Source organism: Platichthys flesus, chromosome 5, assembly GCF_949316205.1.
Source record: "Platichthys flesus chromosome 5, fPlaFle2.1, whole genome shotgun sequence".
In the NCBI taxonomy this organism is placed as follows: domain Eukaryota; kingdom Metazoa; phylum Chordata; class Actinopteri; order Pleuronectiformes; family Pleuronectidae; genus Platichthys; species Platichthys flesus.
The window spans coordinates 14391954-14403692 of record NC_084949.1 but is presented as its reverse complement, the minus strand read 5'-3'; the positions used below and the strand labels follow the sequence as shown (position 1 = coordinate 14403692).

At 43.4% G+C, this 11739-nt stretch overlaps 1 protein-coding gene across 5 annotated transcripts in view; it reads right to left on the bottom strand.

Moving 5' to 3' along the window:
• LOC133953292 (nuclear factor 1 X-type-like) overlaps positions 1-8860 on the bottom strand; it is a 107283-nt gene extending 98423 nt beyond the window's left edge. Inside the window, exons 1-2 of one of the 5 annotated variants that reach the window (XM_062387140.1) lie at positions 7819-8860; positions 1016-1099 (exon numbers count right to left, since the gene is read on the bottom strand). In XM_062387140.1, the coding sequence (XP_062243124.1) occupies positions 1016-1099; positions 7819-7821 (87 nt within the window). In that variant the 5' untranslated portion in view covers positions 7822-8860. The remainder of the gene's footprint in view (positions 1-1015; positions 1100-7818) is intronic. The other 4 variants (XM_062387141.1, XM_062387142.1, XM_062387149.1 and 1 more) reach the window with 4 other exon arrangements.
• Positions 8861-11739: the final 2879 nt, after the last annotated feature.

Here is an 11739-nt window from a genome sequence, read left to right as displayed (position 1 = left end):
TTCTATGGATCTGTTTGCAATCTGAGTGTGTGTGTGCTGAGCAATGTGCTACGCCTGCTCCTTTTTGTGTGTGTGTGTATTTACTGTGTGCAGTGGCTGCTCGTACGTTTTTACTCCGACCGGTTCCGATTACTGCGTCTCTGCCATGTTTGTATTCAACAGGAAGAAAACATATAGACTTATTTTCCTAGTCTTGGTGTTTTCATTCTTTAATTTTAGCTGTAAATGCAAATGTCATATTACAGCACACAGGCCAAAAGAACCACTGTGCAGGCAGTCCAGCAGTTATCTCAAAACTCAACCTGAAAATCAATGTTTTTCCAAAGTCGTCAAAATGACCTAACTCAGTACACATCGTGCACAGAAAGTGTACTGGAAAAAAAATCTCCAATCTGGTAATGTTTTTCATTTCATGTTGTTTTAACTGGCTGCTGGCCTCGTCCTCCATGTAAAGAAATCTTGTCCGGACTCTGCAGCAAAGCCAAACTTCTGACAAGAGCAAATAATACCTTGTATGAGAAAAATACATATCACAGAAAAGTGGACTGCATCAGACAGTGTTTTCTCGGAGCAGTGTTACCGCACATGAGCACAGTTGACAGATGAGTTCAGGACATCCATGATGATATGTGGGAGATTTCTACAGGAAGTGGATATAAAAGCATGCTAGAAGCGGAATGTCGACACTAAAAAATGTTGATGTATTTCCTGGACACATTAACCCCAGAACCTCCGATTCAAGATGTGAGAGAATAAACATAATTTTGAGGTTAACGTCCCCATGGTGAAGTGTGCAAAAAATGATTGTGCTGCATGCTCCGCTGATTCCTTTGTGCTCTGGATGCCCTCCTCCTCTCAGCCGCAGTAAAACTTTTACAGGGGGAACGAGGAGATTGTTCCTAATGGAGCGGGGGGTTTGTTTGTGTGTCCAGGAAATAATGTTTGGGACATTGATGCAATCATGAGGACAGATGTAGAGCTGTTGTAGTGAGTGTGTGTGTGTGTGTGTTTATACCCTGTATGTATCGGAGACGAGGAAGCATTCAGGCATCCCTGGGCCTCTAGCAGGATCGTCGTTTACCATGTAGGTGTCAGTTGCCTAAAAAAAACAGGGAGAGGGTTCGTCAGTTAGGTTTAGTAACACAGTGATTTACAATTAATCATTCAATCAACATTTATTTGTATAGCCCATATTCACAAGTAACAATTTGCATCTTATCAATCTGTAGAAGATGCAACATCCTTGGTTCTTATCCTTTTTTGCCATCATATTAGCAACGGCATGTCACCAGTTTGTTAATTGAATGGCTACTTGAACCTTTTAGGCTCCTATTAGAAGAATAGACTCACGATGGACATTGACAATTGACAAATTACATTTTCCAAAATTTAACAGACAGTGACATTTGCTGTTCTTTGACTGCAAAAACGAACCTCAATAAATAAAAGAATTAAAGAAACACAAATACTGAGAATTTATAAAAGTCCGGAGAAACATTGTCCTGAAATGCCCCATGTCTCTTTCTTGCTTCCTCTTTGAGAGACAACATAACTAAAAAGTACCTGTGTTGTGTGAGACAGTCTCATAACCCCTGCCTGTTTCATTTCTCCACAGAAAGCGCAGCACCTGCTTACAACTCTTGCACTATACATCCACAGCCAGACTGTCTGTAAGTACCAGTGTGCATGCATGTGTGTGTCTGTAAGTGTGCATTCAGGGAGCTTCATTTGTATTCTAAGTCAAGCAGGCGGGCAGACAGGCTGGGTTCTGGCAGGGCCCGGAGCTGTGAAATGGGCTCTCCTTGCAGTTCTGCCATTGATTGGATCAACCTATCCCAGTCTACTTAGCCGAAGGGAGCCGAAATCCCACAGCCGCTGTGCCGTTCTGTGAAATCCTATTTCATTTCACAACTTTAACGGATAAAAAAGCGTGCACGTACATGCATGTGCCAGCCCCGAGACCCCATGCCACATTTATTTAGCCCGAACGGGAGCAGAGAGAAAGCAGTGCATGGAGGTTGTGTGGAAACGTTTAAATGCACGTGCACACATAGTCTCACCCTCTTGGAAATATAATCACCTACATGTACAGTATATACATTTTTTTCCATGCGCTCTCTGCCTCGCACACAAACACACAGCGACAACACACAAGTGCACGCACACACCAGCGCACACGTGCATGCCACTTACGCAGACACACAGACACAAACCCCATAATAAGAGCCAGACGTTGGCAGACCACACAGCCCTGAGTTGTGGTGAAAACAAAGGCTATTCATATCCTTCGCAATGAGAGGTCTGTACAGCTAACTCTCCTTCTCCCTCTCTCCCCCGTCTCTCCCCTCAGCTTTTTATTACAGATAATCTGCACACGCAAACCTTCCATTTTCCTGCAATTGTGCGATTTCTAATCATCTTTATTAGTCCATAAACATGTTTCTTTTTTTACTTTTAGTCTCACTTTATAGCTCGGGCCCTCGGCTCCTTAAGGCGGCAACACAGTGCCTATTGTTTAGTTTCGAGATGAGGATGAAGCCAGGAACGAAGTGAGAGAGGCCTGCTGATAAGACAGCAAAGCATTATGGGAATCGGGTAGCGGAGTTCCTCAGATGCATGCATGCGTTGCCATCCTCAAACACATACACATACACACACTCATACAAACCAAAATGCAAACACTCGTCTAAGTCTGCCAGGCCACATGTGTCTGATAATGAGACGATGCGTCTGATTGGCCGGCGGAGGGAATAATGGCCAGGATCCACGGCACCTGTGTGGGGATCCGCACCATGGCAGGGTCTGCCGACTTTACCAGGGAGCAGACCACAATGCATCAGGTGTGCTGGAGCCTCTGTGATTGGCTCTCCCCAGCCAGAAACAGGATCAGGTGCACAAGCAAACCCCCTCTGATTGGTTGAGTCGGGCCCAAAAAGCTGCGGGTGGGAAAGGGCTGTTTTTATTGGCTGCCACTGCCTCATTCTGCTGGTGAATGGGTGTCTGAGTGGATGGCACCGGGACAACTGGTTCAACTGAGACTGTGCGAGACAACATAGTGAGTATTTGAGAGTATCCTTTGTACATATGTAGCCCTTCACATAAGGCAAATCTCTGTGTTACTAACTTGACCCGAGGAGCTCGTTGGAACAATGTAAAAACAAAAAAATATCAACCACACTCCAACAATAGATCATTTGCTCTCATTTCATATTAACCAGCCAACAAAGACGAGTTTAACCGTCCTCTTTATGTTGGCGGCCACGGAAACAAGTGTTGATGAACCGCCATCCCATTGTGCTACGGCGAATAACACAGAGCTAATGACTAGGCTAAGCTCTGTACCTGCCACTGGGGAGGCCGGGCTGACTCCCTTTGTAGTAAATCCCAAAAAAACTCCAGGCCCCGGAACGCTCTCTCCTGCAGCAGTGTATGAATTATATATTGTACTATATATACAGAACATATGCCCAGCCCATATGGCCAGCCCTGAGCAGAAAAATCTCAAAGCCCTTCTTAATTAACATTTTAGAGGGAAGATTCGGAGGCGGGAGACTGAGTCAGTGACCTATTTGGAGTCCATCATCGCCCAGTGCAAATGTGTTAATTGAGACAGATTTTCCCACTCCACAAATATGTGGCATAGGGGATGTGATGGAGGATTTTTTTTTTCTTTTCTTTTTTTTTTGTCCGAGCCATCTGATCTAAGGTAGTGCTATAGGATCTCTTTTAATCAGAATTTCCTGTTGCATCCACTGACAAAGGAGGACACTTCTCTTTCACTTTTCTCCCTCACTATAGCTCACAAAGTCTTTCCTTGGCTCGCTCCCTATCTGTCGCTCCATCTCTCTGGGTATATGTGTTGACGACCATATGGCCAAATTCTTTGGAGGTGAGATCTCCAAAACCTGCCCGGGCGCACACACACACGCACACACACACACACACCTCCATAGAGCTTTGTGTATGAAAGGGCCCTGATGGTGGAATTTGCTCTCAGATGGCTCCATTTTAAAGCACATGAATGGCAGCATATCAATGATGCTTCTCTCTGTCTTTCTGTCTCCCTGCATCTCACATTAGCAGTCACACACACACATATACACACACCCACACACCCACACTAATTTGCCACCTACACACAAAAACGTACTCTGCTCACACACACACACATTGTGCAGCGCTATCTTTGTTTCAAAAAAATGTTTTATTATGGAGGCTGCAAAATCATCAAACACAACTATTATCATTGTTGTCATTATATCTTTTTAAAAACCATGATTATTACCTCTGCTATTGTGTCTTTAAAGCGTTTTCATCATCATGGTTTGGTGGCGGAAAATAACATTGCCAAGTTTAAGGCGCGGGATGAAAATGGGGGGATGGGGAGAGAGAGAGAGACAGAGAGAGTCCAGCCAACCCGCGTGAGATGGCAACCACTTCAAAGATGCCGGGCCGCACCGGCGATCTGTTCCACGGTGTGTGAGGGGTGTATGAAAGGAAGAGATGGCCGCTGTGTGAGTCCATGCCAAAGCTACCTCAGGGAGAAAATGTTGGAAAAATGTGATTTTTCACACAGCTATCTCAGGAGGGCGAAAGCAAAACGGGGGGAGAATAAGAAAGGAGATGAGAAACTGAAGGGCTGCATTATAAAAAGAAGCATGGACGGATGGCTGAGCAGAGTGGGGCTAATTATTTCACTCCACTTGTGAGTCCTGAAGGTTTTGTTGGGTCTGAAGCACAGCCAACACGCAGTGCTGAAGATTGCATTTGGCTTAATTGTGCAGTTCAGTTTTAACACAATAGTAAACGGTGGGATTCTGGAGACGGCGTGAGGCGCACGGTGTGAACAGTTTCTGTTAAGGAGGCCTGACTGCAGGAGGCGAGAGTGTAAAAATAATTTCAGATGACTTCAGCAGAAAGACATTTGAATTTTGCCAGAAAGTCAATCGTGCGTGTGTGTGTGTTTGTGTAGCTCAAATCAAAGGTTCCTGCTAAATATGCAAATGAGCTGGGTGAGATGAAACTTTGAAATGCCGGAGTAATAACTGTGAAACTACGCCAGCCCTGACAATACCTGTCCCAGCTCTATGTAGCCTGTCGAAAAAAAAGACAAAAAAAAAAGACATCCCTACAACCGTAACAGCTACAATGAAACAAGTATGAACAGAGCACACGCACGGTGACACACCCCAACACTCCTTGGGCCTCGCACCTCGCCTGTCGACTACTGATCCTGCTCGACTGGATTGCGGCCTTCGGATAGGGCCCTGCCAACTGTTACACTGAACTTCCCGGGCAGCGGTATTTTCCCTGCATGCCACGCTGCAACGAAGCCTACAGGTAACCCAAAGCCACTGGCAGCCCGTCCCCTCCAAAACGGATCCCTACTGTAGTTTCTTTTTTTTTGAAACAGCCAAACCGCACTCTCTCCGTTAAGACCCAGCCTCCTCACCGGCTAAGTGCTTCTAACAATGAGGTTTGGGCTGGTACAATCAGCCCTTTGTGTCACACAAGGACTGATCCATGGGGAGATTTTCTTGCGGTTATGGTTCTACTACAGCAGAGTTCACCACAAAGACCAGGAAGCATGGAGTGTCATTACAAAACACACACACACTCATTATGACTCAGTAGGGTAGCGCGTTGAGCTCATTTCAAACATCTCACCCACTTCCAACTCAACTGAAATGATACCCCTTAAAATTGACTTAAAAGGCATGCTAAGGTTCACGCCCCCACCCCTTTGCTTGGCACCAATAACGGCCTTGGCTTTGGTTTGACTGACAGGTTCTGTGGTTGGCAGGTTTTTCTCGGCAACGACCAACGTGCAACTGACTGTGAAATTATAGGCCGGCTATAAACACAAAATGAAGATTGTAATATCACTGCCAATTACCAAGCATTGTCTGTTGATGCGTTCACCTTAAGAACTAAAGACAAGTCATTGAACAGCTGACATCGCAAATCACATGGGAGCTGTAGTCAGGGTGTTCGAGCTGATATCTGGGCTGTTGTGCAGGTACATGATGTGTAGGTGTCACAGCTGCTGTCCCACATGACCCCACACCCACACACACACGACCACACACACACACACACACTTGAAAATAGGTTCTCAAATCATGGTCGTTCACACAGTTGCACATTTAGGTTTCCACTGTAACTGTGCCTGATGACCATAAATCTGCGAAATAAGACTTAAATACAACATGTCACTAATGCTCTAAATATTTATGCAGTAAAAAAAACCACACAAATCAAACCCTTATTGTTACAGACATTTCAAAACCACCCTGAAGTGGAATTAAAACCCTCTGAATGACACCACAATACACCTCTGGCAAAACAAATGAAAATAAATCCATTGGGTAACTTGTGTAACATGGGTAATGTGTCATTTCAAAAAATAAATAAATAGCTCTTAAATATCAGGACTTAAGTTTTCAATTATATAAGTAATAAATATTATGAACTTTAATTGCATGGCACTTTTAAATACAAGTAACAAAATGCTTTAAAACAAACAAATGTTTAAATTGTTGAGCATATATTTTCTTTTTACCTTTGCTTTTTCTGTTGTATTGGCGACACATGGTCTTTACGTGTCACAGACAGACATTTCAAAATTACTTCCAAATGTTTCAGTCTAGTTTAAATATTTGTATTTTATTTTGTAGAGTCTCAAATGCTCGAAGCTCAGATTTGCTGAGAGCCGATGAAAAGCTTGTACGTGTAACAGAGTGAAGCTTCTGGTCAGCTGCAGTTAAAGAGCTGCATTGTTTCTGCAATATGCATATTGTTAATAAAAGTTTATTCTCTGATAATATGTGCAAAATATAATTGAGTTGGAACTAAATGACCTTAAAAAAATCTGTTTTTAATAGAAGCTTATGGTAAATTATACAAATTTAAAAAAAGATTATTAGTTCATTATCACAGGGGACCATGTTTCTTCTCTCTCTTATTCGTGCTTCGTGCGCCCTCACAGCACTTGCTCTCGGGCACAAGGCGCACAGTGTCCCCTCACCTCACCTCTCCACCCTCCTCTAGTCGCTAAAGTGTCATCAACTACGCAACTGAAGTACCCATTGATAAAAAAGAAAACAGTAGCACAGAAAGAACGGCTATAAAGCAAAGGACGGTGGAGCAGATCTGTATGTGGTGAAGAATGGTATAATCCTGATATTTAGTTATAAAGTTATAATAATAAGTCAATACATACTCTCTCTCTTTCATAAATAAATATATAAATATATATACACTGGCCTGAGATCGTCTCATTCTGTGTCTACATGTGCGTTTTATTCTGTTTGCAAGAAGATCAGGCTCCATTTTATCAATGAGTGAATACTGGGCTATAATGTATATCTGTCAAGTACTTCAGCGGAGGTAACACTGAGGTGAAATAGGAAACAGATTTTTTTTCATATTATACAAGAAAAATAAATATTTTAGCAAGGGAAAGCATAAAGTAGCATATGGTTCACGATAAACAGGTTAGTTTAGATTTAATGCTTAAATAATGGATAGGAATTTAATTAATTAGGGTGAATTTACAATATCCCTAATTATCAAAATTGGCATGGAAGCAAGGTCAAGGTGCTTTACATATACACACACACGCGCGCGCACGCAGGCGTGCTGTCGTCTCGTCATCGGTGGCCTCTCACTGCAGCGGCCAAATCAGAACTTTAGATCTTTTACAAAGTCATTATAAAAAAACTAAAACTACAGGGATGTGGTTAAGCACAGTTTATTTTCAGACTTCACCCCTTATAGACCGAGCAGAGGGGAACTATTGAGTTACACAGCACGTACCATTATAGCGTGGGGAGATCTGCCAAGCCTCTCAGTGCCCCATTTTCCTTTAAAAGTTCGCCTTCCAAAAAAGTGAGAGAGGGAGTGAGGGCAGAGGGAGGAAGACTTGGTCTCTTCGCTGTTGCCGGAAGCAAAAAAACAGGACCTTTAAACAAGTCGGCCTTAGGCCCAGATAGAAAAAACACTAGCACTCTTTGAAAAGTGGGTCCACTCTGCAAGTGATAGAGGAAAGGAGGACAGCAGCAGCTCCGAGCCCTGCGTCTACGGCTGTTTGGCCTCAGATGCGCCCATGTCCAGCGGGGAGACGTCTGCGTCAAAGTCCCGAGGTGCGTCCTTCAGCGGCTCAACTTCTCCAGTTTGACTGCTGTGAAAAAAAAAACTCCCCGATATAATATTTACAACTCGCTTAAATCAATGGAAGGGAGCGCGCGATGCAGAGTAAGTTCTCTTTCTGTTATTCTTCTTCGTGCGCAGCCTTCATTTGCAGTCGGGCAGCTTCTGTCTCCAAAACGTGTCCAAAAGCGGCTGTCTCCGGCGCCGCGCGTCCGATCTGTTTTACCCCTCCTATCTCTCTCTCTCTTCCTCTCTCTCTCCTCTCTCTTGTTCCAAACGCACGCAGACACACACACGAGGTGCACGCACGCACGCACACACACACACACACAGACGGGGAGTTACACACACAAACGGGGGGGACACCCGGGGTCCCTCGCCGCCGCCCTCCTCCTCCTCAGAGCTGACGAGATGAAAGAGCGGCTTCGTGCGTTTCTCTCTCGCTCCTGCTTCAGATCGCTACAGCCTCTCCACGGCCGGCCGCAGCAGCAGAATGCCGGCACAGCGACGCGCCGTCGGTCCCGGAGCTTCAGCGAGGCTCCGCGGGTGCCTCGGTCGGTGCGTAAAAATGGAAGCTCTCCGTGCGCTCCGGCAGATCGCCTGTAACACTTCCGCTCCCCAAAAATATCAGCCACTAAATAGCTCACCTCACCAGTAGTGCGCCCTGTTTACGCACACACACACATATACACACATACACACGCTGTGATCGACGGGGAATTAGGGCACTTGTTCACAGTGGCGGTGGGGGCCGATGCTTCAGCCGGCAGCGCGGAGCTGGTGAATTATTAAGGTGAATTATTAATAAAGCGAACGGTGTGCAGTCTGTCGCGGGGAGAGCGCAGCGGCCACGGGAGCAGCTGCGGCTTTGGGAGCATTAGGAGGACCAGGGGCTAAATCACGGATGGCGGGGATTAGGTCTGCACTGGCTCCTACCTACAGCCTGCGTGTACTGAAGGCTCCGCAGAGCTTGGCACTGTGCGTGGACACTGCGTGCGCACGACCTCGGACCTGCTTCCTCGATTTTAACAATGTGCAGCGGAGATAGAGACACACAAAGGTCAATGGGTCCATTTGAACAGAGAGGAGTCGGTAATAGAGCCGGTGAACTCTTGGTTGTTGTGCAGTTGATTATATAGATGTAAAACTGTCATCGGATCCAAAGGTATGTTGCTTACATGAGCCGGTTCAGATGGTTCATGAGAGCAGGGCTTACACATCTTGTATTTTGTGCCTGTATGAGGTTCAATGCACTCTGTTAATAGCGTTATTCATTATAATGGTGTAGTTAAGGAGTCTTAACGTTAAGGCTCTGAGTCTCGGAACAGAATGACGCAGGGAAGCAACAGGATTAAATGTGTCTGAGATGCCACACAGTGCCGACATATTGCGAGCCATAAAGAATCTGACTGTGGGGAAGTAACTCCAAACACACACATACACACATACGCACACACACAGACACACACGCACACAGCAAATACTTTTTTTGAAGTAAGTGTTGAAGTGTCGGGAGCAGAGGCCTGAGCAGCAGCAGCAGCAGGAGGAGAAGTCCGGCCCAACACAACCAACATGAGACGAGAGGAAGACACGAGTAAAACACATGTGGACATGATGCGATTTAGACAAATGGCCCTAAGGGAAGTTGAAGAAGTCAACGGTGTTTCATTTTAAGATATTGACGATTATGGAGACAACGTGTCCTGGAATGAAGAGAGGAGAGACACCAATAAGAGCAAGAGGGGAAAAAATAGTAATAAGAGCAGATCTAAATGATTTCATCAAACCAAACATTTTAGAAATTGGAATAAGAAACGGCTTTGAAAGGCGTGTGCGCAACTCTTGGCTCTGCACCTTTACGATATAATCCCATGTAAGAGTCTTCCTCTGTTTCCTCTCTTCTTTCATAAACAACGTGTCAAACCTCAGACTTTTCTAAACAAATATAAACATTTGATTTACATATGATAAATACATCTGCTGCCTCCTCATGTGACTGTTCCCGCGATGGTCCTCATTGTCCGGACACCAGACCAGCACCAGATTTATTTCTGCCTGTAAAATCTCGTTGTGTGTGTCGTTATCTGTCTCTTTTTTTTTTAAATCAGACGTCTACTGACATTCCTCCAACATGACGGTTTATCAATAATTAAATGTTGACCTCCCCACACATTTGGCCTCATCAATTATTCAGATGTAATTGAATTTGTGATTTGTTTGTTCCAGTCCAATTCGGGAGATTCGGTTTAATGAGACGATGTTGTGATATGATCTTGTGAGGGCTTTTGGAAGAGTATTTTATTACTATTATCTTTATCATAAATTCAAATATTTTTATATAATGGAGGCCGCATTTGGCCTTTTACTCAACGGTGATTTCTATTTTTTGTTTAACGTAGAATTCAACAGAGACTCTTCTGATAAACCCTAGTTCTGTAAATTGGACTTTTGAAAAATACAAATAATTTGTAGCAGCCTACATCAACTATAATGTACTTTCCCTGCAAGTCAATTTAATCCTATTGTGGCATATGACCATTGACTGATGTAAGACATGTTTTGTAATTGATTAATACATTTTCTTCAATATTTCGATTTTATTTTGAAAACATAAAAAAGCTTCCTTTGCCAATTTTATTTTACTTTGAAAATAGTGAGTATATAAATGTTCAGGTGCTTAACTATGACTGTTTTGTCACGCGTGCTTTTTTCTGTGACACGTATGGTTAAAAAAAACTTGCCTTTTTCCCCCGAATTATTATTATTGTTTTACTAGGCTAATGATATTGTAATTTTAAATGTATCATACAAACAACGTACATTTTGCTGCAGTGACTCGTTAACAATGCTGTCACTCACAAGACTAATGGAATATGAACTGGCGCAAGGCTGAATGGAATAAAAAATAAGAAAAAGAAAAGTTTCACATTAACTTCAGCAAGAGATGTAATAATATTAATTTAAAACATGTGATAATAACATTAACAGTTATAATAATAACAATATCAACATTATAATATTAACGAAAACAACAATAATGATAATAATAATAGCCACATTCATTTTTCTACAGGTTTTGTTGATTTATTGATTAAATGACATGTATGCCTATAAGCGGGAGTTAAATTTTCCAAATGTATACAACAACCTTCTCAAATGTGTTTTTTTCGTTTGGTTGAATATTAATTCTCATGTCTTTTTTTTTACAGATGCTGCTTGGAGCCCACACACGCCTGACGGCCTTTTTGGAGAATGACCAGACGATTGGAAAAAAAACAAAAACTGCCTCTAAACCCTGGAATAATCCCACCACACGACTTTTCCACGTCTTAACCCCCTTCATTCAATTTACAAGTAGAACAGTTGAGTGAGGCCACCCCGTGTCCGAAGATTGGTGCAGGCCAAACTGAATCTCTGGAAACCTGCTCCCGAACCATGTCAATGCAATCGAGAAAAACGTGTTTGCAAAACGAAAAAAATAATCTACACCTGTATTTTATATCATGCTGCCTACAACCGAAAAAAAAAAATGTACTAGTACAATCAGACACTCTTTATGCTTGATCACACAAACAGATTGTATATTTG